Here is a 17,788-nt window from a genome sequence, read left to right on the forward strand (position 1 = left end):
ATTGTAAATAATTGTAAGAATATCGACTCTATAATAGATGATGTTTTCATTATGTTATATACAGTATATATGTGATGATGGGTGTATTGGCATTGTATACTTTTGAACAATTATTTAGTAACTTAAATTTATTTTAAGGGCACATCTATGGTGTTCTTTGTGTGGAAGATCTAATTTCGGCTTAAAATAGACTTTCCATCTCTTGACTCAAACAAAATAAATTATTGTCGCTTTGAAGGAGAAGGGGTCATGTAAATCTGGGCTTTCCTGTGGTATTTAGCACCAGGAGTTGGATACAAAGGGAAAAGATACAGAATCATAATGGTAAAAACATACAATCATTTTGGAACAAAAGAGGAATAGGGGAGAAGAATGAACTTCCAGTAGGGGGAAAAAACACAAAGATGCAATGTAAACACAAAAGGTCAAAATGAAAAAAAATAAATAAAATTTCAATTTCAAATTCCTACATACAATATCAGAATACAGAAATGAAATTCTAAAGCCCACTAATTGAAAACACTACATTTTTTATAGACCACAGACAAAGACAGTAAACACAGTATAACAAATTTAATGCCACTCCGTCAAAATGAATGACTGAACAACCTTTCTATAGTCTAGTAGATGCTGCAAAGAAGGCCAAATCTAGTACATTTACCTTATAGTCTAATCAGGAGCCTCACCAATCCTCCATCAAAAACAATTCACCAATTAACAACATAATGAACGTACAACAAAACAAAAAGAATTAAATAAAAATAAAACAAGGTCTTTTTTCCCCATATTTTCTTGACCCACACCGAACAATAAAAGCAGATGCTCCATTAAAGTGGATATGCCCAATTTATGATTTAGTTCATGTAAGCATTTAATAACAAGGTAAAGCACCAATTAAAAGCTGGTTTCCTCTCCTCAATTACAACTAAACAATTATAAACCATATATTTGGTCCTCCTCAACCACCAAAACCTAACATTATTTTATTGAATTTAAAATGGTTTATTCTGAAAACTTTTTCAATTACTTTAGTACTGTTAGCCATGGCTTCTGCTAGTTTCCTACTAACCTGGGAAGGGCTTCCAGCCTAACAGAAGCTTATCTTTCTGCGTGCCTGCTCATTCACTTCTTTATTACCATGCTTGTTTTTTTTAATTATCTTTTTAGTTTACATAAAATAATTGTTTCACATATATTTTAATAATTAACAATATAAGGATTAATACAGTGTGCCAAATACATAAAATAATAATCCAAAATAATTTGTTGTAATAAACTAGTTTGGCCAAATATTCACCAGTTGGTTTAATTATTTGTGGCTATTTCAGGAGCCAGTTTAGGAATTCTTTCTTTAACCTAAGGTTAAAGGAACACTTTCGCACACATCTAGTTTCCATTCCAGCCTTGACATTTGAGTTTGTTATGTAAATTTGGATGTACTAAGCAAGCTTACACAAGAGTCTTTTACAGACTGTGATATGCTGCTTAGTCTAAACATGATGTAAAATTAATGCCTTTTAGTAACTATTTATCAAAACAAATTATGTACATTACTTAAGAAATTACTAGGAATTTTCTTTTTTTATGTTACCACTACCAGTTATACACTCAACTAAAGGATTATTAGGAACACCTGTTCAATTTCTCATTAATGCAATTATCTAATCAACCAATCACATGGCAGTTGCTTCAATGCATTTTGGGGTGTGGTCCTGGTCAAGACAATCTCTTGAACTCCAAACTGAATGTCAGAATGGGAAAGAAAGGCGATTTAAGCAATTTTGAGCGTGGCATGGTTGTTGGTGCCAGACGGGCCGGTCTGAGTATTTTACAATCTGCTCAGTTACTGGGATTTTCACGCACAACCATTTCTAGGGTTTACCAAAGAATGGTGTGAAAAGGGAAAAACATCCAGTATGCGGCAGTCCTGTGGGCGAAAATGCCTTGTTGATGCTAGAGGTCAGAGGAGAATGGGCCGACTGATTCAAGCTGATAGAAGAGCAACTTTGACTGAAATAACCACTCGTTACAACGGAGGTATGCAGCAAAGCATTTGTGAAGCCACAACACACACAACCTTGAGGCGGATGGGCTACAACAGCAGAAGACCCCACCGGGTACCACTCATCTCCACTACAAATAGGAAAAAGAGGCTACAATTTGCACGAGCTCACAAAAATTGGACAGTTGAAGACTGGAAAAATGTTGCCTGGTCTGATGAGTCTCGATTTCTGTTGAGACATTCAAATGGTAGAGTCAGAATTTGGCGTAAACAGAATGAGAACATGGATCCATCATGCCTTGTTACCACTGTGCAGGCTGGTGGTGGTGGTGTAATGGTGTGGGGATGTTTTCCTGGCACACTTTAGGCCCCTTAGTGCCAATTGGGCATCGTTTAAATGCCACGGGCTACCTGAGCATTGTTTCTGACCATGTCCATCCCTTCATGACCACCATGTACCCATCCTCTGATGGCTACTTCCAGCAGGATAATGCACCATGTTACAAAGCTCGAATCATTTCAAATTGGTTTCTTGAAAATGACAATGAGTTCACTGTACTAAAATGGCCACCACAGTCACCAGATCTCAACCCAATAGAGCATCTTTGGGATGTGGTGGAACGGGAGCTTCATGCCCTGGATTTGCATCCCACAAATCTCCAAAAACTGCAAGATGCTATCCTATCAATATGGGCCAACATTTCTAAAGAATGCTTTCAGCACCTTGTTGAATCAATGCCACGTAGAATTAAGGCAGTTCTGAAGGCGAAAGGGGGTCAAACACCATATTAGTATGGTGTTCCTAATAATCCTTTAGGTGAGTGTATACTCAGGCAGTAAAATGAAACGAGTAGCATAGCTGCCTCATTGCTCAAGGTGTTATTATGTGAACCTTAGCTTAGTCACTGTGTGTAAGGTTTTTTTTTTCTTCACATACTCTGGTGTTCCTCCCATATACGGAAAATGCTGTTACGTTTACTGCTAACTATAAAATATGTACAGTATAACTTTGACTGTGTGGACAATTCAACTGGAACGCACACTCTGTTGGTTCATGCCTTGTATCCACTGCTGGAGACTATGCTGCTAATTCCCCACAACTCTAAAACTGGATAAGCAAGTTATGTAAATGGATGAAAGGGTGAATAGTAATACTCACACATTATTAATGCTAATTTCTTGATAAAAAGAGTACATGGAAGAACACATGGATAACTCCTCAGCAACTAATATACTATGTTTAGGACAAAGGTATTTTCCTTGATTACCCTTCTACTCCACATTTTATACATTAAAAATCATACAATTAATATGTGTTTAAAGTGCCCATTAAAAACTTTAAAAGGTATCTGTATACAATTTGGTCACACCATGTAAACATGATAACACTTTTTATACATGGTCCCCCCCATTTCAGGTCACCAAAATCTTTGGGACACAGCAATGGCAGGTATATTAAAGCAGTCATATTTAGCATTTTGTTGCATATCCCTTTCATGCAATGATTGCTTTAAGTCTGTGATTCATAGACATCACCAGGTGCCAAGTATCTTCTCTGGTGATGTGCTGCCAAGTCTCATAGCTGTTTCTTCAGCTATGAAAGGAAGGCACAAGTAAACTTAAATTGGCTATTCAAGAATTTTCCATTTTTTAGCTTTAAAAAGCTCCTGTGTTGCCTTATCATTATGTCTGAGATCATTATCTTTTTTTGGGATGAAGTACCGTCCAATGGGTTTGGAGGCATTTCCTGGAATTTGAGCAAATATTTCTATACACCTCAGATTTCACTGTGCAACTTCCATCAGAAATTACATTATCAAAGATGATGTGTGTGTCAGTACCTGTGGCAGCCATACTGGCCCATGCCATAACATTCTCTGCACAACATTTAGCAGATGAGGTGGTATGCTTTGGATCTTGGGCAGTTCCTTTTCGTCTTCACAATTTGCGCTTGCCACCATTCTACTACAGATTAATCAATGTCTCTTCTGCCCACAAGACTTAGTAGAATTCTGCATGCACTTCGATGTCCTTTTCGCGAATTGTAATCTGGCCATTCTGTTTTTGTAGCTAACCAGTGGTTTGCATTATGCAGTGTGGCCTCTGTATTTCTGTTCATGAAGTCTTCTACGGAGTTTCTGACACATAAACATCTGTCTCCAGAAGACAGTTTCTGATGTTGGACGGGCATTTTGGGCGGTTGTTCTTTACCTTAGTGAGGATTCTACGGCCAACAGTAGTAGAGGGCTTCCTTGGCCTGTCAGTCCCTTTGGGATTACTGAGCTCACTAGTGCATTCTTTCTTCTTAATGATATTACAGACAGTTGATTTTGGTAATCCTAAGGTTCTATTTGTTTTGTTCTTGTTTTTCAGCCTCAAAATGACTTCTTTGACTTTTATTGCCACAGCTCTTGCCCTTCTGTTGAACAATGGCAATCACCAATTCCAAAGGCAGTCCACTGGTAAAGTACGCCCAGGTATCTTATGTCTGCACTAATGAAGCAATGAAACAAACCTGAGTAATCACAAACACCTGTGACGCCAATTGTTCCAAACATTATGGTGCCGTGAAATAGGGGGACCATGTATAAAAAAGTGTAATTTTCTACAATGTGTTTTGTTTTGCACTTAAATTAAACTTAACCCTTAAATTAAAGTCTGCAACATGCACTTTAATCAGGTCTGAATTGTTTGACTTAAAGGTTAAATCAAGGAAAACTGTGTCTTTGTCCCAAAAATATGGAGAGCACCGTATGTAAAGGTGATGGAATAAAATGTTTAGCTGCAAGGAAATAAACATGTACTGGTTTTGAAAAGTGTGGACAAATGAAATTAATCTGAACATGTACACTGTATAATGAAAAACCAAAAGTTTGTTTATGACTATGTTATACCTCATATGTCGGTCTGTCCCGTATCCTCTCCCATCTTGGTTTTACAGGTAGAGTCTTTACAAAGGGTGCCATTCCTTGAGAGTACAGTTTGCTCTGTTTATTCATGTTCATTACATTAATTTTAATAAGTTTTCCTGGTGTTCCCCCACGGACACTGAAATAGAACCAGGACCTGCAAAAGCAGACAACAGAATTAATAAAAAGATTAAAGATTACCATACAGGAGAAATACAAATGTTACCTTATTCCTATGATAAAATACACACATTTTGTTGTCTTTTCAAAACCAAGTGAATAAACATATCATATCATAAATATAGAGATAATATTTTTATGATCCAAAATGAATGACAATATGGTGCGATTTTGCGAATGAAAAATTATTCCTTTAAATCTCCAGAAAATAAACAAATAACTCACATTTACATGTCACAAAAATGATAAATTGCAAAAGATACTTACAGGGCATAAATAATAAATGCAATCAATCAGTAATCAGTTAATAAAAGTTTGCATTCTGGAAGCCATTTCATTTTTCTCATGGAACAGTTACGATTTCTTAAGAGACTATAGTAATGTCATCAGTTTATTTACTGTACTATACTAAGCACTATGTGCGGAGTGGTGAATCTCATAAATGCCAGAAGCAACTCTACTCCATTGGGCCCTTGAGCAAGGCTCTTAACCTGCAATTGCTTTGTCCTGGTTATGACATTAATCTGCTTCCAGCCCTGCAAGCAGGTCTTCCAACTTACAGGGAAAACTCGGGGGTTGGTAGCAGGATTGGCATTCCAGCCACCATAAAAAAAAACAAAAAACACTTCACACTGTTCCAGTGTGGTGCTGAGGTGTCACCCGCTGCACCTGGGTCCCAATCCAGCTGGTTCATCATGTGGTGGGTGTAGCAATGAGCTATCCGCGCATGCTACCAACCCTATCCTTTTAAGTACTGTACTGTACAGAATACAGAAGATATAAAATTCGATGGAAATCCAAATATTTTAAATTGCTTGTGTATATATTATATACACACAGTACATACATACATACATACATACATAAGATGATCTGAGCGCATCTACTTAGCGTGCGTTCATAACCAACTCCAACTCCCCGCCCCCATCTCACAACACAATTGACGGAGATGCGAAGAGGCAAAAGGACAGCTGCTGTACAGGCTTTTAAATGATCGACACACAGTGTAACAAGCAGTTCACAAGCAGCAGCAGCAAAAGTTCAAAACTTCTTTTTTTCAAAACAGCTCATCTGACCACATCTCCTTAGTGTGCGTTCAGCCCCCTCCCCATCCCCCCCTTCACAACGTGAGCTGCGTTATACGTCCCATGAGAAAAAGTTTTAACCATGTCCGGGGCAGGAAATAAAGGGCAAATATTGTTTTTACAAAAGTTTTAAAGTAAAAGTGAAAATAATGCATATCTAACAATTCCCATGAAAATAATCTCTTTAAATTGTTTATCCAGTAAACCAAACCCGGGGGTGGGCGAGCAAAGCGAGCAGGGGGTGGAGCCCCCTAGTCTGCAATAAAATGAAAACACTTTATGTAATGTACCATAATCCAGATTACAATATGTGAATGTCAGGTTGTATAATAGCTCAGCTGAACTTCACACTAGTAGTAACACAACTATGCACTGGGCTTTATTCTTACATCAGAGAAGTACATAATTATGACAATTTTTTGTGAAATGGGACATTTGAACTTGCTGTATTTTCTTTACATTACAATTTGAATGTATTAGGAGTCGGAGTCAGTACATTTTTGCAGACTCGGACCTCGACTCCAGGTACCCAAAATTGTTTCCGACTCCGAATGATGCATTCCAAATTGTCCAATTGTTAAGGGTTCTGTGTTCCTGGAATATCACCCTTTCTTTTGTGCTTTTGTTTTCTCCTTTCATATTCAGAAGACCATAATCAGAATCCCACACGGTGCCAGAGTTTTAAATTAATTTTAAAATTAGTGCCATAGATTTTAAAACTTCAAATAAAAAGTTTTAATAAACAACAAAAATATTCAGATTAGAAGACCAGGAGTTACTATGATAAATATATTTTAAAAACGTTTAAATAGCAATACAATTGTATTTACTTTTTTGAGAGCATTCACAACTGACAAATGCCTCAGTATCATAGAAACAATGACAACATGAGAGAGCAAATTGTTATTACCTTGTTGAATTATGGCATTATCGTGTAAACTTTCAACAACAGTCAGATTTTAATAGATAATTTAGTAAAGCCTAAGGCAGCTTACACGTTAGACAACTCAGAGGTAATGATACACCACTATTCAAAAAAAGAATGGTTTACCTGCAAATTATAATCAACATAAACTTTCACAAGAGATATTCTGCACTCTGCAATTGATGCATCAAGCAAACACAAAGATACTGCAAATAAATGTTACAAAATTAAGATATCCGTAGGTAATTTCCAGTCTATCTTAATCTACTGCCTACCTGGGAAACCATTTTCAGCAAAGCTTCATAGTAAATCTTTAACATTTTGCAACAATGTAAGCATAACAATTCTAAAGGTAGATGAAGAACTGAGAAGTCATTAAAGGATTAAGGTAAATTGAAAAAAAAAAAAGAGAACCATCATTAAATCAATTTAAACATTGCCGGAAATATTCAGGGGCATATGGCAAAATACCCTCATTATAAATTATTATTTTTATTATCAGTTTGTTGTGTCAAGAAACTTCAGTTTTCACAAAAAGTATGAAATCTGCTTCTTCCAATAATAGCTTCAGCAATTAATTGATGTTACCAATAACAATCAATGAATCAATTTGTTTCCAACAAATTGTTATCGATTAGTTCCTTAGTTACTTAATATGTATAACACTTTCTGAAATATGATGTAAATACTGTGTAGGGTTGAAGACCCTAAACAACAACATTATAAATTAAGCAATGTATAAATATTGTTTATATTTTGAAAATTAAAAAAAAAATAGAAAGGGTATTGAATATTTGTTTCTGCTACTGGTTAGACAAAAAAGTCTTTTTCACTGTTCTAAAATGTAAAATGTTATTTAGTATATTTTGCAAAACCCTGATGGATTACTTTGAATGTGGTCAAATTCTTTTCCTTACAAAATATATTTCCAGTATGATTCTGAAGCTGTGGAATATTAAGGCATAAATAAAAGGATTCATTAAAATGATTAATTTTGAATCAATAATACATTACTACATACCTCATTCCTGTAAATGAGTCATGTAACTAAAAGACAGCTTACAAATTTTCTCTAATTGGTCCCTGTAATGTCAATACCACAGATTGTGTTGAAGTTGGCAAAGAATATTACGTAGTACATAGCTATTTTTCTTTTTAGGATATATACAACTCATGCTGCCTTAGAAAAGGAAACAATTTAATTAAGGTTGTCAACCATTCTGCATAGTCACTTTTCTTTTTTTATCTGTTTTGGCACAGGGTACAGGACTAACAGTATTTGCAAAAAGTAGATTCAGAGAGAATTTTTAATTCAGCGGATATAAGGTTAGCCAAAAGCCAATCATATGCACACATTTAAGATTGTAAATATTTCATATATGTACACTGAGCTGATTATTAGGAAAACATGTTCACCAGCTTATCCAAGAAATTAGCTAATCAGGCAAACATGCAGATATAGGTCAGGAGCTTCAGTCAATATTCACATCAAACAACAGAATGGAGGAACAAAAACTGTCTCTCAGTGATTATGACAGCAGCATTATTTTGGTGCCAGACAGACTGGTTCAAGTAGTTCTATAACAGTCTCTAGAGTTTACTCAGAGTGGTGTGAAAAACAAAAAACTTATAAGGGGTGCCAGTTCTATAGGCAGAAATGCCTTGTAGATTACTGAATCAATCATTCTTTACAACTGTGATGAGCAGAAAACAACTCAGAATCTACATAATAATAATATTGAGACCACATCAGATTTCACTACTGTCAGCCAAGAACACAAAGTTGACATTGCAGTGCTCCTTCCTCCTTGCAGAATCCAGCATGATTTAATACATATACTGTATTTCATCAAACCAAGTGGATGGTTGGGAGTGAATTGCAATCGTGCTACTGAACGACTAAGTGCGAGTTGCTTGAAATCTTACTTCCAGCACTAAAATTGAGGAAATGCTGACATTGTGTGTACAAGTAATGAATCCAGCATTAAATGATAACTGATATAAAAATACCAAAGTATTTTTTGTTTTCAAAATTTTGGAAAAATATTAATCTGAAAACTTGAGTTATCAAATTAAGATTTATTTACAAATTTAAAAAATCTCACCCTAGCTACTTACAATGATGGTTTATGAAGCATCATTGCAACCAATAAAGAAAAGCATTAACGACCTACCTAATCCATCTGCTTTGAAATGGCTAAAGTTCCAATTTCAGAAAATATCTCATAAACCTTTCTGAAGTATGTTTATGACAAGAAAACAAAGATGGAAGAAATTATCTGTTATCACTTATTCTTGACACCATCTTTCCTGAGGGATGGATACTGTATATGCTTAGTCACTTCTCTCTCTTAATAGTGTTATGAAATTCTTACACTTTTGTAATTTTTTATTTTGTTCAATCACTCTTTCTTTAAGGATCCTTGCTCCCTAAACCATTTTGATTTCACTATCAAGTTTATTTAATAGTTTCATTTTCTTCTAAGGATTACATTTTTTTTTTACTTTATTTTTGTTATACCACAATGCCATTCTTTTTTCTATGAGTGCAGCTATGTTGTTGATGGTTGCTAGGATACATATGTTCCATTGCCAGAAACACTTTCCTACAAGTTATGCAGCATGATGCCTTTAGGTGGAACACTATTTAAGCAACGTGTTTTAGGGATCATCCACAATTGTGGATAAACATGCTCATCTGTTCTCTTTGCTTATACTTTCACACAATATAGATTTTTTTGACTTCACCTTTAATATTACTAACTGAGTGCCGTTTAACATTCTGATTTTTTTACACACAATCTCTCTTCTAACTTAGGGCCCAACAAGAAATAGCATAAAGGGTTAACAAATGTTGGAAGCCTTTGCAGGCATATCGGAAACCAGATAAAGGTCAAGTGAATAACAAAATTTACTGCAAGATGAATAAGAAATCGGCACGTCATGTAAAACAACCAGAATAGACGTTATATGCACAGAAATTCCAAGAGTGGTGGCTCAAATCAAAGGTATACAGTGCATCCGGAAAGTATTCACAACGCATCACTTTTTCAGTTCATGTTATAGCCTTATTCCAAAATGGATTAAATTAATTTTTTTCCTCAGAATTCTACACACAACACCCAAAAATGACAACGTTAAAAAAAGTTTACTTGAGGTTTTTGCAAATTTATTAAAAATAAAAAAAACTGAGAAATCACATGTACATAAGTATTCACAGCCTTTGCTCATACTTTGTCGATGCACCTTTGGCAGCAATTACAGCCTCAAGTCTTTTTGAATTTGATGCCACAAGCTTGGCACACCAATCCTTGGCCAGTTTCGCCCATTCCTCTTTGCAGCACCTCTCAAGCTCCATCAGGATGGATGGAAAGCATCGGTGCACAGCCATTTTAAGATCTCTCCAGGAATGTTCAATCGGATTCAAGTCTGGGCTCTGGCTGGGCCACTCAAGGACATTCACAGAGTTGTCCTGAAGCCACTCCTTTGATATCTTGGCTGTGTGCTTAGGGTCGTTGTCCTGCTGAAAGATGAACCGCGCCCCAGTCTGAGGTCAAGAGCGCTCTGGAGCAGGTTTTCATCCAGGATGTCTCTGTACATTGCTGCAGTCATCTTTCCCTTCATCCTGACTAGTCTCCCAGTTCCTGCAACTGAAAAACATCCCCACAGCATGATGCTGCCACCACCATGCTTCACTGTAGGGATAGTATTGGCCTGGTGATGAGCGGTGCCTGGTTTCCTCCAAACGTGACGCCTGGCATTCACACCAAAAAGTTCAATCTTTGTCTCATCAGACCAGATTGTTTCTCATGGTCTGAGAGTCCTTCAGGTGCCTTTTGGCAAACTCCAGGTGGGCTTCCATGTGCCTTTTACTAAGGAGTGGCTTCCATCTGGCCACTCTACCATACAGGCCTGATTGGTGGATTGCTGCAGAGATGGTTGTCCTTCTGGAAGGTTCTCCTTTCTCTACAGAGGATCTCTGGAGCTCTGACAGAGTGACCATCGGGTTCTTGGTCACCTCCCTGACTAAGGCCCTTCTCCCCTGATCGCTCAGTTTTAGATGGCCGGCCAGCTCTAGGAAGAGTCCTGGTGGTTTCGAACTTCTTCCACTTACAGATGATGGAGGCCACTGTGCTCATTGGGACCTTCAAAGCAGCAGAAATTTTTCTGTAACCTTCCCCAGATTTGTGCCTCGGAGACAATCCTGTCTTGGAGGCCTACAGACAATTCATTTGACTTCATGCTTGTTTTGTGCTCGGACATGAACTGTCAACTGTGGGACCTTATATAGACAGATGTGAGCCTTTCCAAATTATGTCCAATCAACTGAATTTACCACAGATGGACTCCAATTAAGCTGCAGAAACATCTCAAGGATGATCAGGGCAAACAGGATGCACCTGAGCTCAATTTTGAGCTTCATGGCAAAGACCGTGAATACAAGTACATGTGCTTTTTCAGTTTTTTTATTTTTAATAAATTTGCAAAACTCTCAAGTAAGCTTTTTTCACGTTGTCATTATGGGATGTTGTGCATAGAATTCTGAGTAAAAAAATGAATTTAATCCATTTTGGAATAAGGCTGTAACATAAAAAAATGTGGAAAAAGTGATGTGCTGTGAATACTTTCCGGATGCACTATAAGAACAACCAAAATAAAATAACACTTTTATTTTATATAAGTCATCTGGGTGTAAACCAATAAACCAACCAGATTAAAATGTACGCATTGATTGACACTGTATGTAAACTCAATAGTTTTATAAAAAGAACCTATGTTATTTGTTTCTTTGATCATTCTGATCGTGCTGTAACAGACTGCTTTTGAAGAATGCTCCCTCTAAGGCATTTTGCCAAGGACAAGCCTGATAATTGATCTGTCCTGTTAGAGGATGTTTCTTTCATTAATAAGATATTAAAGTTCTTCCACACAATATGATCAAAAATATTTTGCAAACAAGTTTGTCTAGCGATTAGGATTACATTCTTTTTGGTCTTACGTTTCATGGTTTTCTATGGCTTTGTCCATTACTTCTCAACTACATTTTCATCTACTTTTAAATTTTCCTTTTGCCCTTGTGGCAATCACTTCAACAGCCAAAAAAAAACACAAACCCATGGTTCAATTCAGAGGTACTGTATTAGAATATAACCAAGTAATGTTTAGTAGGACACTGCCTTTCGGCTGAAAATGCCCATGTCTGTAATGTGAAAATCACATCAAAGTACAGCTCCTTAGATCATTCCTGCTTTGATTGCTCTTTGGTAAGGAATTTCAGAAATAGGAAACCTTGAAAGAACTGGATAAATGGACTTTTTTTAGAAATGGTTGGGTCTCAGAAATGTTATATTTTTGTGAAAATGATACAAATATACACTTTACCATATCAGGGGCATCTGAAGACATGAATCACTACTTACTCTGAAACGAAAATATTCAGTTAGTTTTAAAACTTTTGTTTGAACCAAAGACCATTACTGTAAACTGCTGGGGGAGGGACATTTATACATAGAAAATGTTTTACTTTAAAAATTACCTGGCAAAACTGATGTATAAATAACTGACTTGAAAAACACCAAACTTATCCTTGAGAGTAAAGTAAATTCTTAGGTGCTTCAGATAACACGTCTACCAACAGCCATGATCTTCAGACATTGCAAGTTAGTCCAAAGTCAAAAAAGGCACACCTGCTCACTGTACTTATGAAGAGTTAGTACCATCAGCTTTCTATATAGGTCTTTGAAGAAAAGGCATAGTTTACAAGATATTAATAAATTTAATAAAATTATTTGAAGTATCTTCTCACCTGTTTCCATTTTCAAACTCAGTTTCAGCACAGTCGGGTTTATTCCAAACATTAAACTCATAATCTGGTGAAGAAATGACACCTCCAAAAACTCCAGATGATGTACTTGCATTAATACTAGTCTCGGCATCAGCTTCAGGGCGTTCAACCTTTTCCACTCTGGCCAGGTTTCCAGAATCAAATTTAGAACTAAAAAGGAGGCCACCACAACGAATCTCCATTTTTAATATAGATCCATACAGCACTCCAAAATATGTTTCATTTTCTCATCATCACTTAAGGCAGCAGGAAAAATCTGACACCTGAAAAATGAACATGTAATTCTTAATTCTTTTACTCATATATCAGAAGAAAAAAATATTTTAATGACATTTAATACTGAATGATGCAATGCAGGGTATTACTCCCTTTTTTGGAATTTTACCACTGAGCTTTCTCATTTTTTCCCCTTTCCTTATTGTAGTTTTAAGAAAAATAAGATATCAATCATTACCCGAGGCATTTGGGGTTCCTAGTCCTTCTACCTTAAACATATATTCTCCAGACTGCCTTTCCGATTCTTTGTAATTTTCTACAAAATCTGTTTCTACTATTTTTTTGTCTTCTGCACTGCACAAAAGTCTCTTTCCATAATTATACAACCTTTCCAATACTTCTCTTGCTTGGGATGCCACCTTCAGCAATATTAAGCATTTGCCTAGTAACCTTAATTAACAACACACCATACAAACTAAAATGTCTGGACAGGCTTAAGCCAAACTCCTATAAACAATACAAGAAAAGACTTGATCCTGAACAACTATGCCATCTTTGCCCATTGAGTGTTCCAAGAACCTTACTTGCTTTGGCACTGTTTCCCCATCCTTTTATTCTACACCTGATTGTTATTTTTGTCATCTTTTCTTCTGTAGATACTCCACTGTCACCTGAGACAACTATTCTTTTAGATTAGTCTGTATTACTTTTCAAGTCAAACCACTGTATACACATCAGTCTTGGTTCTCTTGCAGAAAAATTCAGCCTTGCTTTTCAATGGAAACTCCAGAGCCAGTCACAGCGGGAAAACTGCTCAACTTTCTTTTATAATCGGTTATTTCTGAGGCTATCTGCCTTACAGATCAGCACAACACTAAATAAATCTATTGGGGAATGGACACTTTCCATTTAGACCCTTAAGTCATGGATGACTGCGATGCCATTATCTTCCTGAAATTGTTTTAATTCTGCTTCTTCCCCTAAAGTTCCACCAAATTCTTAACATGGCTCTGTTGGTGGATAGATATTCCCATACCACGGTCACTCTTTAGTTACCAGTTGATCTTTACTTCTGACTAAGCATGAGGTGAACAGTGTGTGTTTGGATAGAATGGTAAGATGGACAGTTTATCTTTATGATTACTGAGGTTCACTGTATGTCTTCTCAATATCCATCCATTATCCAACCCGCTATATCATACATGCAGGGCCACTGGGGTCTGCTGGAGCCAATCCCTGCCAACACTGGGCACAAGGCAGGAAAAAACCCCGCGCAGGGCTCACACACCCACACTAGGGACAATTTAGAATCACCAATACACCTAACCTGCATGTCTTTGGACAGTGGGAGGAAACCGGAGTACCTGGAGGAAACCTACGCAGACACAGGGAGAACATGCAAACTCCACGCAGGAAGCGAACCTGGGTCTCCTAACTGCGAGGTAGCAGTGCTACCCACTGTGCCACCATGCCGTCCCTTCTCAATATCTCCAAGCTAAAAAAAAAAAGATTGCTTAACTGGATTAAGCCCTGAGCTAATACTTTGTGGAAACACATTTTGCTTAAACAACTGCCATAGTTCAATATGGTTAGGTCTAATAACACAACTCACTTAGATTTAGCAATGTCTTTTCAGTCATCCTTATAGAACTGGTCAGACTTATGACATAAATGAAAAACTATAACGCTCAAAGAAAAACACTGGCAGATAGTGGGAGCATGCAAATTCTACAAAGACAATGTGAATTAAGATGACTCTAAACCTGCCCTGTTTTTGTTTCAAAAAGAGATCACAAGTGTGTCTCAAAGGACAACATAAGAGGGATACTCTGCAACTAACCCAACCCAAGAGGATCAAAGATGAGATAAGAAGACCACCTCTTTTGGTCACATGTAATTAACAGACTGAGCAACTGTTCCATGCTCACAACACTGAACACAGGGAGCAAGAGTCCTCCTTTGCAACAGTTAAGACAAAATCGGATAACGTAGGACTAGAAGTAAAAAAAAATACTGCAATGTCTGAATTAAAAACAATAAAATAAAACTTCTGGTTTTGCCAAATACCATATAGCAGTAATAATAGATAATGTTAATTATGATTCACCACAACACATGGATTCATAAGCAAGAATTGACATTACAAACACCACTAATATCATTGCAACTAGTGCTTTACTCACAGAAGTTGGCAGGTAGTCCTACCACAGCACAGAGAATCCCCTGAGTGAAAGCCATTTTAATATTTCGATCCTGCAATGAAAATAGATTTTTTTGGATCAGAATGTTTTATACATTTTTAACTAATTCAAATGTGTAAAATAAGCAGTAGTTTTTAGTGCATAATATATTATATACTGTAATTCAACATATTACCATCTGGTAACACCATGCCAAGTAAAAAACACAAACAGAAAGGTTCACATTAAACATGCGGTGCCCGGTAAAAAATATACCAAAATAAATAAACATGAATACGCACAACTGAAGTGTTGCTCGTACTGCATGTGACATTACACTTGTGTTCTTGCAATCTTCTTAAAACTTACATTCACTTATTTGACTGACGTCTTTACCCAAGGCAACATACAACATTTATGACAAAACTGGTTACATTTCTTTTGGTTTTCTTACTGGAGCACAGGCAGGTGAAGTGACTTGTTGATGGTCACACAGTGTCAAAAGCAGGTTTTGAACCCACAACCCCAGGGCTTGAAATCTAAAGCCTTAACCACTACAGGACACTGCCTGCCTCCAAAATAGACTATTCTCTCTTAGCCCGGTATCATGGCTTTAAATGGTTTTATCACTGCATTTTCAGTTTTTCTGAGATCACAGGAAGTTCATTTTAGACAGAAAACTACATACTGCAATTAATACTTAAACAGTATAAATATTAATATTATGAACAACATGCATATCGTATAGAGACGAAAAAAATATTCACTTTTTAAGGCATGGATACAAAAAATATTATTTTGAATAAGGTCAGAAGTTACAACGTGTCTGATCTCATATTGTACTTAGCTGACCAGCCAGAAACATAAATAAATGACCCTGACCTTACCTATGCCAGCTGTTTCTCACCCTACTTGCGACTGCATCTTTAGATTCGGACGTTTTAACTTGATTACAACGACAGAGAGAGAGGAAGGGACGGTAAGAGCAAATATACAGTCACAGTTTTGGAAGAGCAGCTTTAACTCGTGGATAAAAATTAAAACATGATCAAAAGCCAAATAACTGTGTCGTGACGCGGTAAGTATACAACAGTAAAATCTGAGAACTGCTACCAAATGTCACCTTTGAGTCAACGAGCTTACTCATAACCATGAACGGGATTTCAGACAAATATATGTTCGTCACAAATTATTAATGTATACTGAACAATAATTGTCGTTATAAATGTTAATCGCTTACCAGAAAAAAACGCTGTCTTTAAGTTGATTTCATTCGCTTGTATTTTATTTCTCCATTTCTGAAAAGCTACAAATTCAAAGCGAGGTTACATTTTTGTTTTACAATCACGTCGATATTCTATGTGCACACATAAATGACTATAATCCCACCCACACTCAGACACCCAAGTGTATATTTGAAAGTTGAATCCCCCTTGTTTGGGTCGCCCTGTTTCCAGCTGCCCTGCCCCCTGAGCACATCGGCACAGCACTTTAAACCCAAACAAACCCTCCCAGCACCCGTCTCTGCGAGGAAACAGCAACGAGGTGTGTGATTGGTTGTAACTGAAGAACAGGCAGTCACCGATACAAGGCGAAAGCATATTGGACAAGGAGAACAGCGACTGAAACTCTGGACGGAGATTTAACTTCTTATTTGCTGATATGTAGCGGCTTGTGGTGTGGTGTGGAGGGGAGGATGGGGTTCCAAAATATTCTTTTCGGCAGGTAAAGAGTAATGTGTATAAATAATCATGCTCTAGCAAAAAAGTTTCTGTTGTCTTAAGACAGAGTACAATGTACGGTATAAGGACTTTAGACTTGTGTGTATCTTTATAGTTAATAGACAACAGTTAAAAAAGAAACTTTCAAATGTCAATGTTATTATATCACACTGTACCTCGGAAGATAAATATAGAAACGTTGAGCTAACAGATACATAATCAAGTATCTGTACAGACTGTATCGCAGGTTAAAAAAAAAATGAAGATATATAGCACATACCGTTATAAATGATGCATGCGGTATGCCCTAATAGCCAACACTGGCTGGGGCGTTTATTAATTACTTTCTGAGAACATTCCACGTGAAAAGGCCACCAGGGCCTATTGCATTAAAATTTTTGAGTAGTGTAGATTCATGAAATGACAATATTATACAGACATTAATCTGGAAATTTGTGCATTGCTTCTTTGTCCAATGGGTTTTTCTCGGCTAATTCAGTTTTAGATTTGCATTGGTGACTTTAAAGCTGACTGGCCCAAAAACCTTGTAATCGATTATAGTAGTTCAAAAACTGGATAGATGGGCAGACAGCATACAGTTCTAAAAAGGAGCCATGGATTTCATTTATGGTCTCCTAATTAAACAGGAGTATGAAAGTTCTGCCCTTAATTGGGATCTTTTGCATTGGAGTATGGAAGCTCTATGGTGATATAGGATATGCATA

General features: G+C 36.8%; 1 protein-coding gene across 2 annotated transcripts in view; it reads right to left on the reverse strand.

Moving 5' to 3' along the window:
• Positions 1–16,844, reverse strand: part of agbl5 (AGBL carboxypeptidase 5) — a 142,985-nt gene extending 126,141 nt beyond the window's left edge. For both annotated transcript variants that reach the window (XM_039748311.1, XM_039748312.1), the window contains exons 1-4: positions 16,583–16,844; positions 15,346–15,415; positions 12,908–13,209; positions 4,897–5,068 (exon numbers count right to left, since the gene is read on the reverse strand). In XM_039748311.1, the coding sequence (XP_039604245.1) occupies positions 4,897–5,068; positions 12,908–13,128 (393 nt within the window). In that variant the 5' untranslated portion in view covers positions 13,129–13,209; positions 15,346–15,415; positions 16,583–16,844. The remainder of the gene's footprint in view (positions 1–4,896; positions 5,069–12,907; positions 13,210–15,345; positions 15,416–16,582) is intronic.
• Between the last annotated feature and the right edge of the window lie 944 nt (positions 16,845–17,788).

This window comes from Polypterus senegalus, chromosome 3 (genome assembly GCF_016835505.1).
Source record: "Polypterus senegalus isolate Bchr_013 chromosome 3, ASM1683550v1, whole genome shotgun sequence".
In the NCBI taxonomy this organism is placed as follows: domain Eukaryota; kingdom Metazoa; phylum Chordata; class Cladistia; order Polypteriformes; family Polypteridae; genus Polypterus; species Polypterus senegalus.